The following is a 26,704-nucleotide window of genomic DNA, read 5'->3' on the forward strand; positions in this document are numbered from 1 at the left end:
CCTTCATGATCACATGCATTTCCCAAATTAGCTTTCTTAGTTTCTGTTTCATTGATCCGATTCATCACTATTTCTACATCGGACTGTTTGCTGCTAGAGGAAAGGAACCATATTTTATTCAACTCTGTATCTTACTAGTATATGCTTTGAACTCAGTAAGTACTGAATTAGTGTTTTAAGGCAGTTTTACTTGAAAAGTGACAGAACAATACCAGGCATCAGTACCTTTTACTGTTCAAAATATATTTTTATAATAAGTTGAAATAAACGTTTATTTGTATAATAAAATTAAGATTTTTAAAGTGAAAGCAAGTTGTATTTGAATAAATGTAGGTGTAGATGAGTTAAAAGTTAAATATTTAGATGAGTTAAATATTAGTACTTCCTGTCTTCCTTTTTCTCTCACCTCAGGAAAGGCTAGTAGGAAAAACCAGAAATGGAGAGGACCAGATGAAAACATTAGGGCAAATCTCCGTCAGTATGGGTTAGAGAAGTATTACCTTGATGTCCTGGTTTCTGATGCATCCAAACCTTCCTGGAAGAAAGGCACATATTTTGATGCAATCATCACTGATCGTAAGTTTGCTTTTATACAAAAGTAGGAGTAGGATTCGTTTCCTGAAGTCATTCACTTTTAAAATACAGACTTCACACACACACACACACACACACACACACACACACACACACACACACACACGATGCCAACTTGTACTGGTATTCTCCCCACCCCCATGTTCACATAGTGAGAAGGAAAAAAAATTTGTGAATATAGGTAGGGTACCCATTTAACTAAGTAGTGAAGAGTTTACTGTTTAGTTTTCTTAAACTATGTATATTAACTTGTCATCCCTTTATTTCTTCAGCTTATTTTTTGAGGCATATGTTTGTTTTCATGTTTGTTTTATATTTGGCTATAGTTGGTTATTAGTGTACCCACTGGATCCAAAATGTCATTTGCAATTATGGTATCAGATTTCGAAGAAGAGAGTTTCATATATCACACATTTTTCCATGTGTAAGTTTTTGTGTTTTTTTTGTAGTGCCTGTTTGCACTGACATCTCCTTTCTAGAGTTATAAGAAATTCTGTGGACACTGGGCTTGCGAACGCACTGAGCTTCAGGAATACACAGGAGAACTGTGTTCTGTGCCTCATGAGTTCTTGGGCTTTTCTGGCATTCTATATAAGAACAGATCTGCCTTTTCTAAAGTATTTGGCAGTAAATCTGTAAATAGTGGCAAGTGTATCTCAACCCTTCCATCTCAGCTCACTTTAGTTCTTTGGTAACTAATCTAACAAAAGAAAAATTATCAAGGCATTATAATGTCAGCCTGAAGATACTTTATGAAAACTGGGTAACTTTTTAACAATCTACTTTATTGTTGCTTTCAATATATATTTACATAAAATATAGTTTTTTCTCTGATGAATTGAGAATAAATGGTATATATTGTGGCCCTTTACCCCTGTACTTCAGTGTGTCATTTCCTAAGAATAGGGGTAGACTCTTAGATAGCAAAAGTACAGCTACCAATGCAATAGTTTAATCTACAGTTTGCCATCAATTTTGTCAAATGACCCAGTATCATTTATAGCATATTTCCCCCTCTAGTATAGTATCTATTCTAGTGTTAGGTATTGCATTAGTAATCATATCTTTTAAGCTTCCTTTAATTTGTAACACTTTCAAAGTCTTTCTCTGTCTTTATGACACTGACATTTTTGAAGAACACATGTCCTGCCTGTCCTCCCAAATCTTTTAAATCAAATGTTCTTTGTGTTACACATTCTCAGCTGGAATATTGCAGAGGTGACGTGTACCCTTCTCGGTGTCACAGCTGGAGGCACATGAGTCCATCTGCCCCTCATTGGGGACTAGGTGACTTTTGACTACCTGTGTTACCTGTGTTTTCTGTCTAGCTCCATATGGTATCAGAGAATCGACAAGAAGAACAGGTTCACAGAAGGAAATCCAGAAGGGGATAGAAAAATGGTAAGTGAAAGCTAAATAAATATGGTATGTTACTACTTTGAGAACAAGCATGTTGCTTCTTGCTAATTAACTCAGTTTTTAACAGCCTTAAAGATTTTTACTCATTTTGATTTTTTTTTTGTCTAGTCCAGAAAGCCATGTTCCTGTTTCCTTGAATTATCATCTGAGTGATATGTTTTTTGACCTGTTAAACTTTGCAGCTGAGACCCTCACATTAGGTGGAAGACTAGTCTATTGGTTACCAGTATACACACCAGAGTATGTAACATTAAATTATTTCATTTTTAATTTTCTATGATGTTTGTGTATATAGCATATTTTTTCACTATCTAATTGTCTTTAGGATAAATATCTTTCTACATAATATATATGGTAGTCTTTGTTTACCTACATATGTGTATAAAATTGGCCCCTTTCTCTTATTGATGGAATTACTTTGACCTTTTTATTTTATGTCAAGGGTTAATAAACTATGGCCAGTGGGCCAAATATGGTCCTTAGCCTACTTCTGTAAGGTTTTTGAGCTAAGACTGGTTTTATATTTTTAAAGGGTTAAAAAACAAAACAAAAAGAGCAATATGTGACAGAAACATACATGGCTCACAAAGGCTAAACTATTTACTCTCTAGTCCTTTAGAGAAAAAGTTTGCCAATTCCTATTGTACCCACACTTGGCTCAGCGCCTGATATAGCTGCTGTTCAGTGGCTGTTTTTCCAGGCCACAAAGAGGTTAAAAACAAATTTAATGCTGTAGCTGGTTTGACTCAGTGGATGGAGCGTCGGCCTGCCGACTGAGGGGTCCCAGGTTCGATTCCGGTCAAGGGCATGTACCTTGGTTGTGGGCACATCCCCAGTAGGAGGTGTGCAGGAGGCAGCTGATCGATGTTTCTCTCTCATCGATGTTTCTAACTCTCTATCAATCTCCCTTCCTCTCTGTAAAAAATCAATAAAATGTATTTTAAAAACCCACAAATTTAATGATAACGATGACGCAAATGATGTACCTTCCTGCTTAAACTTACAGATCAAGTCAGAAAGAGAATCTAAAACATGTAAATATTTTTTTCTACTGTTAAGCCAAACACTGCTGACTTTGTTTTAGCAATTTACCATCATTGATGTCTTAAGTATTAATTAAAATTGTATTGGTTTTGTACTTCTGGTTTGATTTATAAATTTATTTTTTATTTTATAATTATATAGGGGATATAAGCATAAGGAATTTATCTCTAATTTATGTTTGCGTATATTTAAGTAATGTTTTAATAAAAATACTTTGTCAACTCCACCAGGAAATAAAATATTTTTTTTTCCTTTGTAAGTTTGACAAACAGTATTAGACATCTGTAAATCCTGCTGTTCGCAAGTGTAAGGTCAAGGCTCTCTCTTCTCTCTCATCACTTTTTATTTTAATCTCTCAATCATGGTGCTGAAGGTATTCCTTCATATCATAAATGCTTTGTATGAAGACTCCAAATTGATTTTAACTAATGTTGTAGAAGTACAACATTTCTAACAATGTAGTAAACGTTAGAGAATTATTAGATGAGGTAAAATCTGAAATGGTCATTATTTGTTGGGAAGCCTTAAGGAAGTAGTCAGAGAAAGACTTCAAGAGAATTCCTCCCACTGATAATAAAATGAAGTGCATTATAGATGTTGTTTGGTAAGTGGGTGATGAAGGTTTTGAGCATGTGGCTGAGGTAATGGGGAGAGCGCCTTGAAGGTCAGAGAGACCTAGAGAAGTCAGAAAAGAGGGGTGGTGAAGACAATGGTGACGCGTTAGAACAGGCTAGCTGAGAGGCCAGTCCTTTAAGTGAAGTGCAGTCAGCTTCTTCCCCGTTTGGGATCAGAGCTTTAAATGTTCCCATTGATAAGTGTTTCCAGAGACTAGCTAGAAAGGTATAAAGACTTACAAAGGAAAAGTAAAAACTGGCAATCACAGTGCTATTAATGGTACCCATACCTAGTGAACCCCTTCCCCCATTGTTCTGCATTCTGCTCTATAGCTGTTTTCCCCACGTCTGTCACCTGCTTTTTCTGCCAATATTGATACCAGTAATCTGTCCGATGTCAGGTTCTGAACTCCTGCAGCCTGACTGTCCTGTTTTCTAGGTGTCATCTCCATTCACATGGTTTCTGTGCTGCACAGTGGCAGTTACCACTGCTCACTATCGTGGCTCCCTTCAGTTTTATTCCATGGTTAAGGTGGCCAGAGAGTTGGTGTCATATGCAGTGTTTATTTTAGTGGTAGCCTATTTGAATTATCTTATAAGTAACTTTAGCCTGGCATTTTTACAAAGTTCATGGAGGTCCTAGGATGCCATTAAAATTTTGCAGGGGCAAAATTTTATTAGGGAAAGTATATGCCGTAGTGGACTTTATACTTTAGGAAATTATAAATCTCCTGATGAATCAGTCTCATGAATGTCAAGTTGTAGAATGTATTTGTCTGTTTTAGGTGTTCTTGTGGGATCCTTTAGGGTAGAGTAGTTGTCTTGTATTTTTGTGGTTTAATTTCTTGTAATTCTTCAATAAAACATACTTGTATTCTCTTATTCCCATTCTACAGGTAAAACAAACTACTTTTCTCAGATGTGGTAATATTAAAATAACTAGATTGTTTATGGGTTATGTAAGCAGTGAATATGAAATAAAATGGTACCACATCGCTGTAGTGGGAGGGGGTCTCATACACACTGGGTAACCCCAGTGACCATCCTGTGTGGGTGTACATGCGAAGTGTTTGTAACAGTCAGCTGTTCCTCCTTCAGATACACTGAAGAGATGGTACCCTGGCATCCTTGCCTGAAACTTATTAGCAACTGTGAGCAGAAGCTTTCTAGTCATACAGCAAGGCGCTTGATAACAATGGAAAAGGTGAAGAAATTTGAGGTAAGTTATCCTAATACTTTTGGCATAAATTCTGGAAGGATCACAAGTTGATTTTTTTAGTTTTCCTCTAATGGAGTTTGGAAATGTTAGTCCTTGATAAAAAAAAAAAATATTGATGAATTCAGAAAAAAATATTATCAGTGAATTCAGGAAAAGTCGGAAGGTGAAGAGGTATGTGGCATTTGGTGGGGTTAGCAGGGGTGGGGAGCATCTGGCCGGTGGGCCATATAAGGCCTGGGAAAATCATTTGGTCAGACCCTGCCAAAGCATTAGGGGTGAGTTAGTTAGATTAACCAAATATAGCAGGCCAGTTTTTAAGTTGATAATTTTATGTGGCCTGTGGCCTTGAGTACAGATACTCAAATGGCTCTTGGCAGGTTCCCCACCCCTGGGTTAGAGGGTTGAAGTAGGATATAGAAATTGAATAGAAGCACAGAATTAAAGTTGACCTTAACTTCTCAGACTTTATTTGACATCCTTGTTGCTAACTCGGTTATAAAACAGCACTCTTAATATAGCTCTCACTTAATTAGCAAACTGCTGGTTACCATTTTTCTCCAAAAGCATAACCTACTTGATTGTAGACTATACTGAAGAGGAAATATCACTTTGTATAAGGGAGAAAGTCGTCTTTTAGGGCCCAACACATCTTCTTTCCTCCTCCTCTACCTCCCCCCAACACACTTATGCTTGAGGAGAAAGAACAAAACATCTGCCTAGATCAGAACAGAATTGATATGAGTAACGCCTTATAATAGAGCTTGACTAAATGCAAAGAATGCTCTTTGGACTGTACTTAACCTGGTTTGACAACGGAAGCCCTCCCAAATTTACTGGAAACTTGGGCAAGCCTCATCTTTGCTTTGGATCTATAGAGTGAACAGAAAAGAAGAGTGTTACTGCCTTAGAATTTAGCGATGTGGGCATCTTTTCATGTGCCTGTTGACCATCTACCTATATGTTTTCTTTGGAAAAATTTTTATTTAGATCCTCTTCCCATTTTTTAATCAGATTTTTTTTTTTTTTTTTTTTTTTTTGCTATTGAGTTGTAGGTGTACCTTATATATTTTGTATATTAACCTTGTATCTGACATAGGGTTTTTCCTTGTGATGTCTTTGTCTAGTTTTAGTATCAGGGTAATGCTGACCTTTGAGTTTAATTCTTCTTTGAATGGTTGTTAAACTCACCAATGAAGCCATCTGGTCCTGGGAGGTTTTTGATTACCGATTTAATCTCCTTACTAGTAATCTGCCTATTCAGATTTTCTGTTTTCTTCATGACTCAATCTTAGAAGGTCGTATGTTTCTAGGAATTTATTTATTTCTACTACGTTGCCCAGGTTGTTGGTATATAATTGTTTAAAGTAGTCTCTTACAGTCTTTGTATTTCTGTGTTATCATTTATAATGCCTCCTTTTTCTTCTGATTTTATTTCATTTCTATTTTAATTGTGGACAATTTCACATTTTCATTCCCTTGAGTTTAATTTAAGAAAGTCTAGTATTTTTTCCAGATTTATAATATTTTTCTAAGCAAATTAATTTGATACTGAGAAGAAGAACTAGAGAATGATATAAGGATGCTTCTGAGAATTTTTCTTCTGCATGAAAATGATAAGGGCACTCACCTTAGATATTTTTAAAGCTTTAATAGCAGTACTAATTTTCGTTTGGTTGCTTTTTATCATTTTCCTTTTAAATTTATTTTTAAAGGAAAAGACTAATGCTTAAGTAATTTTTGAGATGTCTTTATAAGATCAAATTTGATCAGTGAGTTTTAACTAGTATGGGATTTACTATAACTTTAAAATACTGTCTTGTTAAATTCATCATGTTTGGTTTTCGATTAATTACTTCATTTCTACCTTCTGTTTGTATGGCGAGAAGTGTTTATAATTGCAGTAAGATCCCAGTCCTTTATAATGCAAGTGATGACATAAAATTGTCAAACAGTTCTCACACGCGTCTAACAAATTATTCTTGGACTTGTTCAGTGTTGTTGATTTTGGCAATGGAAGACTATTAATTTTAGATTTTTACACTTTTGTATACGTATCTTCATTTTTGATTTGTCACTTGTTAGGTTTAACTTCAGTATAACTTTTGGCCCACTTGCTAGGTTGTTATAAAGTGTTCTTCCTTTCCCCCTTTTAAAATGTAAACAAATGCAAGAACTGTCTAAAGAATGTGGATTTTTCATAAAATTTTGTATCTTTAGATTATTGCCAATAGTTTTTAGATTTATTGAACAGTAGTAGTAAAGAAGAACATTCTTGCCAACCATGTTGAAATTTTGAAGATGCCTGATAAGAAAAGCTAGGTTTTTGGTCAGTATTCCATGTTTTTGTAGCCTGAAAGCTAGGTGAATGATAAATAACACTTTAATAATGCTTTGTTGTTTACAAAGCTTTTAGATCCATTGACCTTATTATTTGTACATTTTAGAGACTAGGAAGTGGCTGAGTTGAGACCAAAACTCTTCTTTGTACTTGAAATTCTGTACGCTTTTTTAGGCGTCATGTCGCCTCTTTACCAAAACACATTTCTAGCTTTAGAATATGCCAAGATTAAAAGGCAGATATTCTTGAGGGGCATATTACTAGTTTCTTTTAAAGATAGTCTTTCCTCATCACTCATAGGACCATGGGAGAATGTGATTTGTTTTACCAGGACTCATTTCTCCTGTTGATGCAACATGTAGCTGATGCTGCTATATATAATTTTGGTCAGAGTGGTTACTCCTATAGAGTCTTTTTCTCTTATGAAAATCATAGGAGAGAAATGCTGATCTCCAGAGTTGTGCATAACAGATTGGAATATGAGTGTAATAGTTACGTCTCCAGTGAAAGTCACCTAAAACAATACTCTCTCAACCTTTTCTACCGGTATACTTGGACAGCTGAAAAAGGTCCCATAGTAGCCATTTTCAAGACTTCCTTGAAGTCTTTTTTTATACGTCTGTGCCACTATTACACTCTATAGTACTTGTTTAAATATAAAAATTTATTTTAAACTGTCATTGCACTAAATGGGCCATCCAGTGTGCTCTTTGTTTTGTGGCTTGTTTACCTGACTTGCTAGCTTATACTCCTAGTTATTTTGAGAAGGACTAAAGTGTTGGTAAGTTTTATTCTAGGTATTATATGGACATTAATTTAGATCAGTGTTATAATATTGTGTAGATTAGTTGTCATTATTTTTTATAGCTAGCCAGAGTAGTTCAGATTATCCTATATAATGAAAGCATAGTATGCAAATTGTCCCCTCGACCAGGAGGTTGTCTGGGAGTTCGACCAGGGGGCGGGGCCAGCCGAGGGAAGGGAGGGAGGCCCCGCAGCAGCAGGCGGCTGGGGGAAGGGAGGGAGTACCTGGCCAGCAGCCGCTAGGGACCCTACCAGTGCATGAATTTCGTGCACTGGGCCTCTAGTTTAAAATAAAGAATAGTGGACGATCATAGTGGCAGGTGATGAAAGTTAATGTAATTTTTTATTTTGAAATGAATGAAAGTGTTTAGTAACATGAAGCAATAAATTCTTCATTAATCAGAATACAAGGTGGCCAAAACTGAGGGCTTTGACTAAAGGACTGAAAGATTTTGAAGCTGTGGAGAGAGAAGGAACAATTAGCATTATAACATGTTTTAAATGAGGAAGGGAGAGAAGAGACACTGAGGTCACTTGTTTTGAGTCAATGACTTATTGATGGCTTGAAGTGGAAGAAATTTGTCTTTGTGATAGGTAGTTTATACAGTAGAATGGTAGTAAAGTTATATTGCTAATCATAAACTGGTGTTTTGCTGAAATAATGCTAGTTCCTGATTCCATTATGCATTATTCTTTCTTACTAGTAGAATTAATATCAGTAGTTGTTTTTTCTTTAGCAGCAGTTTGAATTAAAGGTGTTTCCTTCTGGTTGTCTTCTTTGCTGAAATATTTTTGTTTTTTGCCTGTCCATTCATTATATGATGGTGGACAATTTCCTTATGATTAGAGCTATGAAAGATTAGAGATTAGGTATGACTTATTTTAATCATACAGCATGCTAGTAGGAAATAGATGCTACTTCATTTATCAGTAAGAAAAATAAGATAAGTAAGAACATTGGTAATTGGATATGAACTTAGTCTAGGTCTTAATACAGTACCATATTCATTATCATCAAAGTGTGAAAGTGTGTGTGTGTGTGTGTGTGTGTTTGTGTGTATGTGTATGAGAGAGAGGACCTTTCTAAAATTTATTTTGCAAAACAGGTCAGAAGGAAAGTCCTTGCATTATCTATAAACCATACATTGAGATGTTTGAGAAAGGCTTATAAAAGCAGGATCCTGGTGGTGCTGCATATTGTGTTGCAGAATTCAGTTTAAGGGATCATGCCACCTACTTCTGAATGAATTGCTTTGCTGTTAAAGGTACTTTTCCTTGAATTTAAATTTTAGAAGATTATCATTTTACTTTTTTTTTTTGTACTTCTGCAACTAAATAATCTTGCCAAACAAACTGGATTTTTTGTTAAGTTAATGGTCTTTTAATAGTTTTTAGTTATTGTTTCTGGCAAATCAAGAAGAAGCAAAATCTGTCCCCTCCCTCCAGGAAGGCAATTATTTAAGATCTCTGGTGCCACTTATGGTGCTCTTTGGATATGACTCTTTATTTGGACAAAGCTTGGGGCAAAGCTGTTCCCTCAAGGCAGAGCACCTCTTTTTATGTTCCGGCTCTAATGCTCATATTTTCAAGCTTGACGGTAAAATAGTCTTTAATATACTGAAGCTGTAGAGTCTTAGGCAGATGTCAGTTGCAAAATATAAAGTACAATCTGGGAGTCCAAGACTGATTTAGATAAATGGAAGTTTATGTGTTCAATTAGCATAATCCCCTGGAGCTTCCTTTAATAATTCTCATCTGACAAAATTTCTACTTTGTATTTTTTTCTTATTTATCATGTCATTTAACTTAGAATGATCTTTCTAGTGCCCTTCAAATTCAAACATGAACTTGTGTCTTCTTCCCTTTCCATAACCCACCAAGAATGCAACCCTGAGATTTTAACTCATATTTTTTTGTCCACAACGTAAGTGCACAGTTTAATGAATAGTTAGTTATAAAGTGAACATCTATGTAACCACCACCATGGTCAAGATTACTGAGTCACGCAGCACCCTAGAAGCACCCCTGTTGTGGCTATTTCTGATCATAAACACCTCTCCTAGCAGGTATAACCACTAATCTGACTTATGGTAATTACTTTCTTGTTTTCCTTTGTAATATTTTCACTACCGAATTCATCCCTAAGCAAAGTAATTTTGCTTGTTTTTGCTCTTTATATAAATGTATTTGTTTTATTAATTTTTTAATGAATTGTGACAGTTTTAAAAAGTTGCCTAGGAGATAAAGTTTCCAAATTAAAGCGAGAGAGTATGTATATGTGTGCCTGCACATGTTTTGGCCTATTACTCATCTTTTGCTGCTTATTTAGGGTCAGTACAGTTCTTCTTAATTTTAATTAAATATTAGATATAATAACTAATAAGTTGTCATTACATTTTCATCTGGTATGTTGAACCTGTATTCTTTTAATAACTGAGGTTTTAAGTTTTGAGTTTTATAAAGGTACAGATTTTAGTGGAGAGCATGTAGAAAATACTCATGTTCTAGTTCATCATGATAGCATGACTATCCATGATGTTCTTTTTACAGTTAGAAAGAAATTATGTGCTGAGTGCCAGATGTCAAAGTTCAGTTGTTAAATGTCAACTCATTTTCAGAACTCTAGATAGGAAGGTTTTAATATAAAAATATTTTAGTAGACTTTAAGTAATTTAATATCTTGAAGAGTAATGGCATTTTTTAAAAGGTACAAACCATATGTAAATACCTAATTTTGGGATGAAGATTTTCAGCCTTACCTTGTTCCCATTAAGCATAGTGCTAGAGGTTTCTCTTAATAGTATTAGACGCCAGACTTCTGACCTCCTTGTCCTTGGTTTGGAAATGGCCGAGTGCTGTTTATAGTTGTATAACTTTAGCACAAGTGGTTTCTATAGCTACTGTCCAGTACCAGATGTAGAACAGTGGGAAGCTTTGATAAGGGGAGCCGGATTTTTAAACAAAAGCAGGACGTGGGTAATTACCCTGAAGCTGAACTGAGGCCCATTATATTCAGCACTGTCATTTACATTTCATTTCACTCTCTGCTGATTACAAGAAAGAAAAGCTACGCACTATTTTTCTCTTCCATCTCTTTGCCTTCTTTCTCTGACCTTATTTAAGACTAGATATCAGAGCTTTAATATTTCATGAATCCAAAGTCTTTCTTGACACAATTCGATGAGCATTGCCTGTTTGGTGGCTTTTACTGTGATGACAGCATCATTGGTTTTCACTTATCATAGAATAAGTTTCCTAAGCCATTTGTATTCAAGTGTTTGCAATGAAACTGCTGTTCTATATAAACCATTGTCACTTTGAGAATATGAATGACTTAAGGTCAGGACTAGTGAGGTAGAAGAAATCATTATCTCATTATCAGGAACTGTCAGTAAGTAACAGGACAATTTAAACCTGACCTATAGTTAATGTAGAAGCCATTTGGTTTTCTTCTTCATCCCCAAAGTGACACCTTTCTAGGGAAAATCTCTTGTTTTTAAACAGTAATTTTAGTTAAACTGATGATTGTCCTTAAGTTTTTTCACCGAAGTTTAGGGGAATTATATAAAAGTAACTCCCGGCTGTAAAGGGACACGAGAGAGCATTTTGACTTTAGTCAGAACGTGAGTGGGGACTGGGATGAGAGAGGAGGCCGTAGAGGTAAGCAAGGGATCCAGCTTGTAGTAGAGGATGGGGTGGCAGCAAGGAAGGTGAGTCCTTTTCTTTTCTGTAAAAACGGAGGTAAGATTTTGCTGGGAGGGAATAAATGGTTATTAATATAAGGTCTTCCGGGCAGATGAAATTTTGGAAAAGATGCTATGAAAAATGAGAAAGAAAAATTTTTAATAATTTTTACATTGAAGTATTTTTCATATTTTTGTGTGTTTTCTTTCCCTGCCTTGATCACTTGTTCCCTGAGGGAAAAGCCATGGCTTGCATCACTCAGCATTTATGGAACCATTTGTGTGAGTTGTTGAGGCTAAACAGACGGATAAGGTGTAGTCTTTATCCTTAGAAAACTTGCCCAGTGAGAGAAATGGTCACCCAGCCCATTTCACCTTACTGTGCTGAGGCCTGTAGTGACCTGTGCAAGGTGTGTAAGCACCAGAGAGCACCTACCTGAGGAGATGGTGCCTGAGTCAAGGGAGGAAGCCAGTATTTTAAGCAAAGGTGCCAAGACTGAGAGGGGTTGTGGTGCATTCAGGGAACCCTAGACATTTTAGCATGCGTGAAATCCTATGTATTTGGGGGAGGAATGGATGGAGATGAAGTGGCAAACCAAAGGAATTCCTAGAGTTGAATGAAGGTCTTTACAGACCGAAGAGTTCCAAGTTGATCCTGTTGGTGATGGCAGGCCCATGAGGGATGTTACTTAGGAGAGGGGCAGAAGTTTTATGAAGGTCACCGAAGCCTTAATATGCAGGCAGGCTTGAGTTGTGGCAAGATAACCGGTGATACCAGCGCCGAGGCTCCTGGCATGGTCATTCAGTGATGAGGCTGTAACCTAAGAAAGGTAGGGTTGTAGGTTGTAGAGGATAACAGACTTGGCAGGCTTGATGACTGATTGGATACTTAGGTGAGGGAGACAGGAGTTAAGGATAACTTTGAGAGTCTGGCTGGGGATAACAGAGTGGATGGTAGTTGTGCATATATTTTTATCCACCCCCTGCCCTTAGGACATGGCACAGTGCTGCTTCCCTGGGCTGGTGCAGTAGTCTTCCAGCTCATTCCCCTGCTTCTGCGATTGATTCTTATACAGTAGCCAGAGTATCTTTGAGCATGTAAATAAGTACTGAAATTCCTCTGCTTAAAAGTAATCAATGACTTTCTATGGGATTTAGAATAAAATTTAAAATCCTTCAGTTAACCTTCAAAGCTAACTCAATCTACTCCTGACGCGTCTCTCCGATTTCGTTTTGTGCCACTTTCCCTTTTGTTTACCAAGCCTTAGCCACACTGGTGTGCTTTTAGTTCTCAGAATGTCCTCACCTCTTTCTAGTCTCAGTCTTCTCCATTGTGATTCCTCTCTCACTGCTTTCTGGAATGTTCTTTACCCTCTCATTCTGTGAGTAAGTTTAATTCATCCTTTAGGTCTCAGATAAACACCACTTCCTTAGGGAAGCCTTTCTTGTCCATTCTCTTCACTCCATCTAACTAGGTGTGTCCTTATATTCGTACTGGAGGCCCAGTACACGGATTCATAAAGGGGGGTGTTTTCCCTCAGCCTGGACTCTCGCAATCTGGGACCCCTTTGGGGATGTAGCAGTGCGCTAAGCAGCAGGCAGCCAGGGAGGAGCCTGAGCCAGTGCCGCACCACTCGTGCTCATCCCGGCCCGCTGCGCCTGCCGCCGCTGCTCGGTAGTGCTGCTTCAGAGTCAGTGCTGCTTCAGAGTCGTGAGAGGCTCTCGCCACGGCAGCTGCGCTAACCAGCCGTGAGCCGAGCTTCTGGCTGAGCAGCACTCCCCCTGTGGGAGCTCACTGACCACTAAGGGGCAGCTCCTGTGTTGAGCGTCTGCCCCCTGGTGGTCAGCGCGCATCACAGCGACTGGTCGACCTGTCGTCCAGTCATAACATTCTCTTAGGCTTTTATATATGTAGACTAGGGGCCTGGTGCACGAATTTTTGCACAGGTGGGGTCCCTCTGGGTGGCCTGTAGGGATCGGACTGAAACCCACAGTCCAATGCTGCCTGCAGCTCCTGCCTGCTGCTCCTGCTCATTCCAGCCCCACTGTGCCTGCCGCGGGCTCGCACCTAATCAGTCCCGATTGGGATAGGCTCATGATGCCGCAGCAGCGCTTGCCAGCCATAAGCCCTGTGTCTGGTGCCCTCCCAAGGGGAGTGGCCTGCAGGATTGGGCTGAAACCGACATCCCCTGCAGGGTCCCGGATTGAGAGAGGGTGCAGGGCAGGCTGAGGGACCCCACCGGTGCACGATCGGGCTGGGGAGGGGCCGCGGGAGGGCTCGAGGGTGTTTCCAGCCCATCTCGCTCAGTCCTGATAGGCCGGACCGCAGCAAGCTAACTTACTGATTGGAGCATCCCAGGGGGATCAGGCCTAAGCTGGCAGTCAGAAATCCCTCTGACAGCCCGGGAGCCCTCGGGGGATGTCTGACTAATGGCTTAGGCCTGCTGGGAGGTGGGAGAGGCTCCTGCCACCACCGCTGTGCTGGCCAGCCATGAGCTGGCTTCTGGTTGAGCAGGGCTCCCCCTGTGGAAGTGCATTGACCACCAGGGGGAGCTCCTGCATTGAGCATCTGCCCCCTGGTGGTCAGTGCGCATCATAGCAACCCGTCATTCCCGGTCTTTCCGCCATTAGGGTCAATTTGCATATTATATAGGATAGTGCCCTTTCTTCTCACTGTTTAATCACAGTTCGCAAGTATATATTTGGGGATACATTGTTGAACGTTTGTCTCCCACTAGTATATAAGCTCTCAACTCACAGACCTTGACTGTTTTGCCCACCACTCAGTGTTTAGGAAATGAATAGTAACTGTTCACTGATTATTTTGGACCTTTCCTGAATAAAAAGACAATCAAATTTAACAGTATTTAAACTACCCATTTGAAGGAAGTGTGGGAACAGATAGTTATAGCTAGCTAAAATTTTCTGTTTGAAAATGTACTGAATTTTATTATTCTGACAGCACTTTTCAAAAATAAGCATTACAGCCTTAGCTGGTTTGGCTCAATGGATAGAGCATCAGCCTGCGGACTGAAGGGTCCCAGGTTTAATTCCAGTCAAGGGCACGTGCCCGGGTTGCAGGCCCAATCCCTAGTGGGGGCATGCAGGAGGCAACCGATCAATGATTCTTTCTCATCTTTGATGTTTCTATCTCTCTCTCCCTCTCCCTTCCTCTCTGAAATCAATAAAAATACATATTTTTTAAAAATCAGCATTACAAAACATTCTAATCCTGTGGTACCTAAACCTCATTTCTCATGAGAAGCAAACCAGAACGCAGCTGAATCACCATACTGTGGAAAATCCTAAAACCTTTCCTCTATTCAAGGAGACAATGATAACAAAGAATGGCAAATTTCTGGGAGAAGGCAGTAATTGGAAGGATTGCTTTACTGAAGTGGAGTTCTCAATGTAGTCGTCTTGAGTGATCTATGACACTCCATTTGGGAAACACTCTTACATACTTATCTCATAGTATAATCCATTGTCTTTAGTTCCATTTAAAGTGTCAGTTTCAAATGTTACTACAGCACATATAGTTTCTTTCTTGAGAATTTGTTTCCCTTTAGATTATTAAGTTATAAGTGGCTGAAGTGCTTTCCTTTTAATGTCTTATTTTGGTTTTTGTGATGCTCTATTTTGATGTATAGCTGTAAATATAATTATGTAAGTTGTAAAAATAATTAAGGAATAGCTTGAATAAGTTCTAGTTTATGTACTCTTTCTTATTTTAGAGAATACTTTGTAATTCTAGGTTGGACATAGATGACAATTTTATACTTTGGAGTCACCAAGGTGAATATGTAATGTGTATTTCCACATCATTCTTTTAAAAATGGAATGCTGATGCTCCCTGGAGAAAAGTAGCCATCCTGGTCCTGTTGGTTCTCTATAACTAGTGACTAGTTGTTTACAGTAGTCAGGACTCATACAGAGAGGGCAAGCTCCTGTCTGAGGAATGGTCAGCTGTTTCCAGCGATCTTTATCCACAGCAGGAAATCCTGTCTGCTTCTGCCAGCAGAGGGCAGTGTACACATATAGGTATACTGCAATTTGTAAGGCTTTGGTTTCTTTGGCAAGTGTGTTAAAATTCCTCGAGTGGTTTATGTTTAGAATTAGCAGTACTGATAGGACAGGAAATTGGCTGGGTGGGACAGTGGTTAAAGGGGTTCTGTCTAAAAGTTTAGATCTGAAATATGTGCTACCATAATGTTGCTGTTCAGTGAGGAATGTCCTCTAAATGTCAAACTCCATTTTGAACTACTCACTAGTCTACCATGTGGGAAGCTGACTCTTTAACCATTGTTTTGATGTAATTTCTACTAAAAAAAGAAAAAAGAAGTGTTGGGAAAAGTATTAGCTTTGAAGTCTCATCTAGGCTACAGTTCTACCAGTGCTACTCAATTAGCTGTGTAACCAGTGGCAGATTATTTAAACTCCTTTAGTCTCCCTTTCCTTAGCTGAAAAATTTAGATGATAACCTGCTGTGAAAAGATGCAGAAAATTTAATAGTGGATTTATATAAAACACATAGTTGTAAATATATACTTACTGCTTTCTTGACTCAGAACTTGTATATTCCTTGTCATATTTACAATTGCTGTTTGTCTTACAAGGTTAAGTGATAGGTCTGAAAGCTGTATATTTCCATTAGGAAGCCATCTGTAGCTAGCACAGACTTTCCTACAGAAACACTTAATTTCTGGTTATAAAAAGATGATAAACAATAGACAGTGTAATCAACAACCTTAATATTTTATTCACATCTCTTTAACTCCTACCATGCTCCAAAATTTAACCAGTAGTTAATGAAATTTGAGAAAGGTGGTCTGTAATTTGTCAGTGCCAGAGTTTTCTTTTTTGGCATTTCCCAATTCTCTCTATGTGTTTTTATTTTTCATGAAGTATTTCTTGTTTATTAAAAATTGGTAGAACTCAAGGATTATGACACATAGATATACTGGGAGACAGATTTGGAAGTGTTAGGAAGACCAGAAGTTAAACACTGGGACTGGGACGAGCTCTAGTTAATGGAGACATCAAGGGTTGTGTTGCCTGAGGATACTCTTGTCCTTTTAAGTAAACACTTTGGCCTTTGAGATAGTGAGCTGGAAAAAAAAATCTGCAGATATTCTTGTTTGAGATGGGCAGGGAATTCAAATAGAGAAGAGGCATGAAAAGGTGGTGAAAAATATGTGCAGTTGACTATCATCATCTCAAGTGTGAGCCCTGGTAAACTGAACTAAAGATAGGATGAGAGGAAAAAAAAGTGTGCCATCTTCTTTGGCATTGAGGTAACATAAATTCTGAGTGTTGCAAATACTGTATTTCCTATAGGCCAGGTAATATTTGAAATGTTCATTGTTCATAGGTATATGATATTGACATGAATATATGTGATAATATGTTAGCCCATTAATATACTGGATGTTTCATGTAGAACATTTTAGGAACCAGGACTTTCCATTTAGATGAAAATGGTAGCCAAAGTCCCTGGAGTGTCTGGCTTACCCGGAAGCAGGACTTATGCTGCTAAGTAATAATAGAATGGCTCTTGCCAGATCCCTGGCTACATACATAGGGGATTTGGAGATACTGGGTTATACAGTAGTTTTTGTTATAATGACTTATTTTATATTCAGGGGCAGTCAGTCTTGCAGAAAGAATCTTTCCAGCATATATCTCATGGGATTTTTCTTTACTCCCTGGGAAAGACAGAAAAGAGTTCCCCCCCTCCGCCGCCTACCCGAGGTTGCATTTCTAAGGTTGCTAGTCTTTCCAACTTTCCCAGTTTCTCTGTGTGTTTCTCTGCCACTGGATCCCTGCAGAACTCAACCCATGGTCTATTAGGGCATTAGGGGCTTTTTTTGCTTTTACTTTATTCTGAGGGATTCTTGAATCTAAACTGTTCAGACAAAGAATGTCGTAGGTAGTCCCTACATGTTGTCTAGATAGCTATTAATTAGCACATGTTTTAAAAATTACTTTTGGGTTTTCCATGCTTCTTCTGTTTATTCCCTGTCTCTGACTCTAATCTTCATCATTCTCTGTTCTTTATTATCAGTTTGCCCCATTTATATCCTCCTGGTCAAAGGCAGGCTGTTTTGTTAAGCGTTCTCTTTGGCCCAAGAGGAAGCCTATCTTCCATTGTGCTTCAGCTTGCCTTCTGCCTCCTCAGGTGAGCTGCACAGTTGGCAGCTTTGGCCAGCTAGGCATGCAAGCCCCTGAGCCCGAGTCAGTTCCCAGCCTGTCCTTCATGCCTCTGCCTTCTAAGCTTGCGGCTGCTGGAGTCGCACATTCCTGTCCTGACTTACCCTCCTCACCACTGCAGCTCCAGGACAGTCCACAGGATTTCCCGTGTGGTGATCTTGCATAGCCTGGGGGAGTCACAGGGAGACGAGTACAGAATGGCAGAGCGGGGGCGGACTTCATTGCTGGACAGTGTGCTGATCCCTCTTATCCAGGAGAGGAAAGTGGGAGGACATCCAGCCACCTGATGTGCAATTGAATCTACCTCCCAAACATTAAGGGAAAGCCTCAGAATTGGGGAAAGTTTAAACCCATTTGGATCTTAGCCAGAAATGCTGGCATATTAGATTTGCATTTAGTAAGTTGAGTTCGGTCTCAATATGAGTAATAGACTGTAGCAGGAGCATGGAAGACAGGGCCACTGACCATTTTTGGGAAAAAACAAGGAGTGGTGGGGAAGGCTTAAACTACAGAACTGGAGTTATGGTGAAGAGGACACTTAGGATGCAGAGTCTAAGGGTTTAAGATGGACTGAATGAATCCTGTCTAGTGTGCTCAGTGGTCAGCTGCATTCCAAAGGGTTGCAGGTTCAATTCCCAGTCAAGGGCACGTACCTGGGTTACAGGTTTGATCCTGGCCCTGGTTGGGGCATGTGCAGGAGGCAACCAATCGATGTGTCTCTCTCCCATTGATGTTTCTTTCTCTTCCCATCCCTCCCTTCCACTCTCTCTAAAAATCAATGGAAAAAAATATTCTCAGGTGAGGATTAACAAAAGAAAAAGAAAAGACTGTGAATGTGAGAAGAAAAGGGACAGGGATTTGGCCCAGGTTTCTGACTTTACTGACGAGGTGGAGAATGAGGGAGAGAGCTTTTAAGTATAACCAAGTGAAGATATTTCTTCGAAGAGTAGTTCAGGAAGTTACCTTGTGTAGTTTATTTTATTAACTGAATATAGATGTACCCGCAAACAGTTTGATTTATCTGTATGACATTACACAAATGCAGTAATTCGTTGTTAGATGCCATTGGAGTAGACGCTTCCTTGTTTGATAATTTTTGTAGTCATAGATGATTTCAGTTGATGCTGAACTAGGAACCAGAAGATGCACGTCATTGGCTCAACTTATGTTGCCTGGGATGATTCTCTTTGCCCTCTCTGGTCTCTGTGCAGAGAGGATTATTTGGATCAAATGAGCTAAAGTAGGTGAAAACACTGGATACCCAAGCAAGTATAAAGTGGGTGATATGTTTTTCATTCAGGTAATAAAAAAACAATAGGAAAGCAGATATGCACCACAGAGGGAGATTTTGCTTACAGTAAAGGACTGCTTTGGTTACAAGCTAACTAAAGAAATTAACTCAAACTCTTTATTTTCTGTATTTACCAACCAACCAGAACCAGGACCAGTATTCACATCTGCTGAGTGATCAGTTCCTGCCGTACCAAGGCCATAATTCCTTCCGTGAGAAGTATTTCAGTGGGGTAACAAAAAGAACTGCCAAGGAAGAAACATCTAGCCAGGAGTGAACACTAAGACTTTGACAATGAAGACGGAATAAGGATTTCATAAACAGGACATCCGGATGTGAGCTTACATGTGTGATACAGAAAACATGCACTGTTTTAAATAATTTTATATAACAAAAAAATGCTACAAAGTAAATTGAACAATTCTTTTAAAATCAGCCTTGTTTTATGGACTATTTTCTTGTATGTGGTCTTTTGAACTTTATTTAATTATATTTGTACTTTCAAGTATTATGGAAATTAAAAACAGTTATATTTTTGGTAATTAATTTACAACGGGAACTACTATTGTTGATTTTTTAAATAGTTATCTTTAGACTATATTATAGGCAGTTAATAGTGGTTGAGAGTTTAGTCATTAGAGTGTTTTTTTTTATTGTAATTGATTTACATTGCCACTAATAAACCTTACTGAGGATTTCTAAAATTGTAGTATTCAGTGCTTTTAAGGGGGAATATGATGAAGGAAATGAAAAATTTTTTATCAGTGCCAGACAAATAGGTCATAACAGTGATAGTAGTGATGATGAGAAAGGCTAGGACCTGACAACCTAAAAAGCTTACAAACTCCTTGAGGCCTGTCCACATCTGAAGCTCCTCCATACCTTGGATTTGCTCCTGCAATCCTAAACCTTGACCTAGGGTTAGGGTTAGGGCACAAGGTTAGGATTATGGCTAAGGCTAGGTTACGGTTAGGGTTAGGGCTAGGGCTAACCCGATCCCTAGCCCTAGCCGGAAGACTAGCTATAGCCCTAACCCAGCCCTAGCCCAAATCTTAACGCCAACCCTAACCCTAGACCTAACACTAACCCTAGCACTAGCCCTAACCATAAGACTAGCTATAGCCCTAAACCTAACACTAACCCTAGACCTAACACTAACCCTAAGACTAGCCCTAACCCTAAGACTATCTATAGCCCTAAACCTAACACTAACCTTAATTCTAGCTCTAGCCCAAGTCTTAACCCTAACTCCAGCCTAGGCCTAAACGTAAGGCAAAACTTAACCCTAACCCAAGGCAAATCTTAACCCTAGCCCTAACCCTAACCCTAACCTTAAGACTAGCTCTAGCCCTAAACATAATCCTAATGCTCACCCTCGCTGTAGCCCTAAAACTGACCATAACCCTAACCCTAGCCCAAATCTTAACCCTAGCCTTAACCTTAGCCCTAACCCTAACTCTAAATCTAACTCTCCAGGTGATTCTAACAGGCAGTGAAGGAACCACATCCTAACCCTAACCTTACACTAATCATTACTCTAAATCTCCAGGTGATTCCAATGTGCATCCAAGGACCCACACTAACCCTAACTTAGCACTAGCCCTAGCTCTAAACACTAACACTAACCCTAGCCCTAATTTTAATAACAATAAGCATAATTATATCCCTAACACTATCCCTAACTGTAACCCTAAAACTAGCCATAGCCCTAAACATAACACTAAACCTAACCCTAAACCTATTTGTATCCCTAACCCAAACCATAACACTAATCATAACCCTAGCCCTAGGACTAGATCTAGCCCTAAACTTAATCCTAAGCTTAACTGTAGCCCTAGCCCTAACCCTAACTCTAGCTCTAGCTTAAATCTTAACCCTACAACTAACCCTAGCCCTAACCTTAACCCTAACGCTAGCCCTAGCCCTAACCCTAACCCTAGCTCTAGCCTAAATCTTAACCCTACAACTAACCCTAGCCCTAACCTTAACCCTAACGCTAGCCCTAGCCCTAATCTTAACCCTAACCCTAGCCCTAACCCTAACCCTAACCCTAACCCTAGGACTACCTCTAGTCCTTAACCTAATCCTAACCCTGGCCTTAGCCATAAACCTAACACTAACCCTAGCCCTAGTCCAAATCTTGACCCTAACCCTAGCCCTAGCCCTAAACTAACCTTAACCCTAACCCTCACACTAGCCCTAAACCTAATCCTAACCCTAACCCTAGCCTTAACTATAACTCTAAACTTCAACCAAACTCTCCAGGTGATTCCAATGTGCAGCCAAGGACCCAGATGCTCACTCTAGCCCTAGCCTAACACCAACCCTCACAGTAACTCTCCAGGTGATTCCAATGTTCATCCAAGAACCAGATGCTAACCCTAAACCTAACCAGAGCCCTAGCCCTCAACACTAACACTAACCCTAAACCTAACCTTAACCCTAGCCATAGCCATAACCCTAAACCTAAACCTAAGTCTAGCTCTAGCCCTAATGGTAAACCTAACCCTATTACTAGCCCTGGCCCTAACCCTAGCCTTAACCCTAATCCTAACCCTAACCCTAAACATAAACGTAACACTAACCCCAGCCCTAGCCCAAATCTTAACACTCACCCTAACCCTAAATTTAGCTCTAACTCTATACCTAACCCTAAGATTAGCTCTAGCCCTAAACCTAAACCTAATCCTAACGCTAGCCCTAACCCTAACCCTAACCCTAACCCTAACCCTAACCCTAACCCTAACCCTATCCCTAACACTAACCCTATCTGTAACCCTAACCCAATCCTGCCCCTAACCCTAACCTTAACCTATCCCTAATCATAACCCTAACCCTAAACGTAACTCTCCAGGTGATTCCAATGTGCATCCAGGACCTGGACGCTAAAGCTAACCCTAACCCTAACCCTAGTCCTAGCCCTAATCTTAACAATAACCCTAACACTAGGCCCTAACCCTAAAACTACCTCTAGCCCTAAACCTAACCCTAACCCTCACCCTCACCCTCACCCTAGCCTTAGCCCTAGCCCAAAAATTAACCCTAACCCTAATCCTAACACTAACCCTAGCCCTAGCCCTAACCATAACCCTGCTAGAAGGGTCGCCTAAGTTATGAAGTAGCAACGAAAATAATTTTATGGTTGGGGGTCACCACAACATGAGGAACTGTATTAAAGGGTTGCGGCATTAGAAAGGTTGAGAACCAGTGCCCTAAACCTAGCCCTAACTCTAACCCTTACCTTAAATCTCCAGATGATTCCAATGTGCAACCAAGGACCCAGATGCTTACCCTAACCCTAAGCCTAGCCCTAGCCCTAACCCTCACCCTTACTCTAGCCCTAAACATAACCCTAACCTTATCCCTAGCCCTAACCATAACACTAACCCTAACCCCAAGACTAGCTCTAGCCCTAAACCTAATCCTAATCCTACTTCTTACCCTAACTATAACCTTCACCCTAACCCTAGCCCTACCCAAATCTTAACCCTAACCCTAATCCTGACAATAACCCTAGACCTAGCCCTAACCATAACCCTAACACTAACCTTAACTCTCCAGGTGATTCTAATATGCAGCCAAGCACACAAACTCTAACCCTAAACCTAGCCCTAACTCTAACCCTTACCTTAAATCTCCAGGTGATTCTAATATGCATCCAAGGACCCAGAGGCTAAACCTAACCCTAACTCAAGCCCTAGCCCTAATCTTAACCTTAACTCTAACCCTAACCCTGGCCCTAATCCTATCCCTAAACCTAAATTTAACCCTACCCCTAACTATAACACTAACCCTAAACCTAACTCTAGACCTATCCCTAATCTTAACCCTAACCCTACTGTTTCCCTAGCCCTAACCCTAACCTTGTGCCCTAAGCCTAGCCCTAACCCCAATCCTAACCCTAACCTTAGCCCTAGCCCTAACACTAGCCCTAACCCTAATCCTAGCTGAGCCTGGCCTGTGGGATCTGGTCCCCACCTGGTGGGTTGGCTCCATGCTCACCTCCGGAAGATCAGTTGTGGTGCCCTAGAAAGTGCATTTTAAACACCTACCCAGGTAGTTTTGAGGTAGGTGAAGAGCAGGTCACAGGGAGGCTGGGACCTGAGAGGTGAGGCAGACTGTCCTTCTTAGAGCCCAGGGAATCCTTTCCATCCTCGTTAGAACCTTGAGGGCTAGGCTGTCAGGGGAGAGGAGGATGAGACTGAGGCATGTGGGTGGCTGCTTTGGGCTTTGGGCAGAGGACAGAGGGTTAGGGTTTGAGGTAGGGTTAGGGTTAGGGCACAAGGTTAGGTTTAGGGTTAAGGCTAGGGCTAGGATTAGGGTTAGGGTTAGGTTTAGGATTAGGGCTAGGGCTAGGATTAGGGTTAGGGCTCAGGTTAGGGTACAAGGTTAGGGTTAGGGCTAGGGCCAGGGCTAGGTTTAGGGTTAGGGCTAGAGCGAGGGCTAGGTTAGGGCTAGGCTTAGGTTAGGGCTAGGGCTAGTGGTAGTGTTAGGGTTAGGTTTAGTCTGTTATACCTTTTATTGCAAAAGCCACTCAACCATGGGCTGATAGTCAAGGTATTTGATAGACTTCATGCTCCATACCATCCACAGGCATTTGGCATTTTTGAGCTTGGGAATTTTTTCTCCATTTGTTGTGTATTTTCTCTCGCTGTCCTTTACCAAGTCTTGTCAGAGGCTCAGAACATTGCTCCAGAGTTAGCTCTGATTGGTGCAGCGTTTTGTCCTTTGTCAGACACCTGAGTCCTTTCATGAGTTTGCTTCAACTCGGTGACAATTAATGATTAATTCCTTGAGCCTCAAGCTGGGAATATTTTCTAAAACCAGAACTAACAAGGATGCTGTGACAATTTAGACCAAAAAGACTACTCTACCTGGTATGCTTTATTATCAATGTTGAAGCAGGGCTAGAGCTAGGCTTAGGGCTAGGGTTTGGACTAGGATTAGGGCTAGGGCTAGAGGTAAGTTTAGGGTTAGGGTTAGGGCTAGGGCTAGGGTTAGAGTTAAGAGGTAGCGTTAGGGTTAGGGTTAGGGCTAGGGCTAGGGTTAGGACAGTCTGTCTCACTTCTCAGGTCCCATCCTCCTTTGGCCTGAGTCAACATTCACCCACATTCCAGTGCCCTGGTGGAGGTCCCAGTGTTTTCAATGATTCCCGGTGACATCCTCCTCACCTACCTCAAAACCACCTGGGTAGGTATTAAAAACGCACTTTCTAGGGTACCACCCCGGATCTTCTGGAGGTCATAATGCAGCCCAACCACCAGGTGGGCACCAGATCCCCCAGGCCAGGCTCAGCTGACCCCAGTCCTGCACCCCCTCAAAACAGCTACAGCCTTCACCGTCTTTACCAGTATCTTCCATGCCGGGTCATCTCTGTGCTCCTCTGCCAAGAGGCTTGTGCCTTAACCATCCCGCTAATCGTAGCCCAAGCCCTCGGGTTAGGGCTGGGTTAGGGTTAGGGCACCAGTTTAAGGTTAGGATTAGGGCTAGAGTTAGGGTTACGACTAGGTTTAGGGCGTCAAGAGCTATCTCAGAACTTCAGTGGGAACGTGATATTATTGGGCTTGGTCCATCACCAGCTAAAAAGCTAGTGAGAAGGTTAGAGATGTCAGAGTGACAACCAGAGCAGTGGTAGTAGAGATTGATTGGAGAATATTTGGAAGATAAGCAGGTCCTGGTAATTGACTGGGAACAGGGATGAGGGAGGAGTATGGGATGATGTCTGGGGTTCCAATTGGGTGACTGGGTGGATGGCATGACACAAGCTGGAATAGAAAGTTGGGAAAAAGATTTGTTTAGGGTTGGACATCCTGAACATGAGGCATCTATGGAATGGCCACGGAGAACTGTGTAGCAGCTTGTTGAGTATGCAAGACCAAAGCTGGACAGTGACTGCGTAGGTGGGGAGCAGAGATCTCTGTATGGGACACATAACCACTGAATTAAGACACACTGTACAGCTCTGAGGTTCATTCTGTCGAATTTCTCTCCTTCACAATATGTGTATTTAGCAAAGAGACTTGGCACAACCTAATGCTCATGAAATTGGGTCAGGCAATTACACATTTTTATTACAAGAAATTTATACTTCAATTACTAACGAGATGAAATTACTTTTGAGCTACTTGGAGCTACAGAGAATAACTCTGGCTTTGGGCCTCTGGGCCTCTGGCTGAAGTGGGTGGGTGTGCTCCATTTGTTGTATGAGTTCGTGTAATACACCATGGAGATGGACTTAAACTGATAAGCTGTTGTTAGTGTCTCTAAGAAAAACCTGCTAAAGAAACCCACAGGCCACCACAGCTTGGACTCAAGACGTGGAAAAAGAAACACTCAGAGAACTTTTTTTCTCTTCTCCTTATCCTTTAAAATTAAAAATGCTTCCTTTCCTTTCTCTTATTTAAGTAACTACATAATAGCTTTTGGGCAGAGACATAAAAATTATGGGTAGGCAAGAATATGGGGAAAATTTTAATTAAATCGGGGTTTCATTTGCTTTTTTTCATTTATTAAAAAATGTTGGGCCAAAAATCCCAATTTTTCCCACCCCCTTTTTAAATATCCTATGCATTTGGCAGAGTGCAGGACAAAACCTCTTTCCAGCTGTGGACCAGCCAAAATCCTTTTCTGAAGCTCCTACTCATTTGGATTAGACTGGTTGACAGCATCACAGAGAAATCCCGTCAGGAAATGTCCTGAGGTCCCTTGACAGTTCTACAAATAGTCTTATCTTTTGGAGCAAAATAAATGAATAAAAGTCTATTCTTTTATGTTGCCTTTGTTAGCTTGTTTTCTTTCTTAGTTTTGGAGAAGCAGATCAGGAACCTGAAAACAACCAAACTTTTGGCCTCCAGCCTGGCTTTCTGAACCCCAGGAAAAAGGAAATTTAACAATGCTAAGTGGGTTCCCCAAGAAAGAAGGGCATGCTGGTGCTGTGTGATGAACAAGGCCCCTGGTGAAGACACGACCCATTTCCACCAGCTGTAAGTGGTCCAGAAGACTCAGTCCTACAGATGATGGAGCTTAGTGTATCAGAACCAAGTGCCATGCCTAGAAGCCTGTCGAGTTGGTCTCTGTGTACCTGGTTGCCATTATCAGCAATGAAAAAAACACAGCCCTGTTCTCAATGAGCTTTTAGTCAGTCTGGGGCTGGGGATGGTGTTAAACAAAGAGGTAAATAGTAAGCCCGGCTGGTTTTGCTCAGTGGTTGAGCATCGACCTATGAACCAAGAGGTCATGGTTTGATTCCCGGTCAGGGCACATGCCTGGGTTGTGGGCTCGATCCCCAGTGTGGGGTGTGCAGGAGGCAGCGGACCAATGATTCTCATTATTGATGTTTCTATCTCTCTCTTCCTCTTCCTTCCTCTTGGAAATCAATACAAATATATTTTTAAAAAAAGATGTAAGTAGTCGATTAAATTAATGGTCAGTCTTTCCAGAGGGTAAGCCCAGGGTAAGTGTGAAAGGAGCACATAGCCATTTCTAACA

At 40.4% G+C, this 26,704-nt stretch overlaps 1 protein-coding gene across 2 annotated transcripts in view; it reads left to right on the forward strand.

The window, feature by feature from the left end:
• The window catches only part of TRMT11 (tRNA methyltransferase 11 homolog), a 39,933-nt gene extending 19,853 nt beyond the window's left edge, over positions 1–20,080 (forward strand). For both annotated transcript variants that reach the window (XM_079779853.1, XM_079779854.1), the window contains exons 9-13: positions 412–576; positions 1,923–1,995; positions 2,122–2,253; positions 4,770–4,890; positions 19,362–20,080. In XM_079779853.1, the coding sequence (XP_079635979.1) occupies positions 412–576; positions 1,923–1,995; positions 2,122–2,253; positions 4,770–4,890; positions 19,362–19,493 (623 nt within the window). In that variant the 3' untranslated portion in view covers positions 19,494–20,080. The remainder of the gene's footprint in view (positions 1–411; positions 577–1,922; positions 1,996–2,121; positions 2,254–4,769; positions 4,891–19,361) is intronic.
• Positions 20,081–26,704: the final 6,624 nt, after the last annotated feature.

Source organism: Cnephaeus nilssonii (assembly GCF_951640355.1).
Source record: "Cnephaeus nilssonii genome assembly, chromosome: 9".
NCBI lineage: Eukaryota > Metazoa > Chordata > Mammalia > Chiroptera > Vespertilionidae > Cnephaeus > Cnephaeus nilssonii.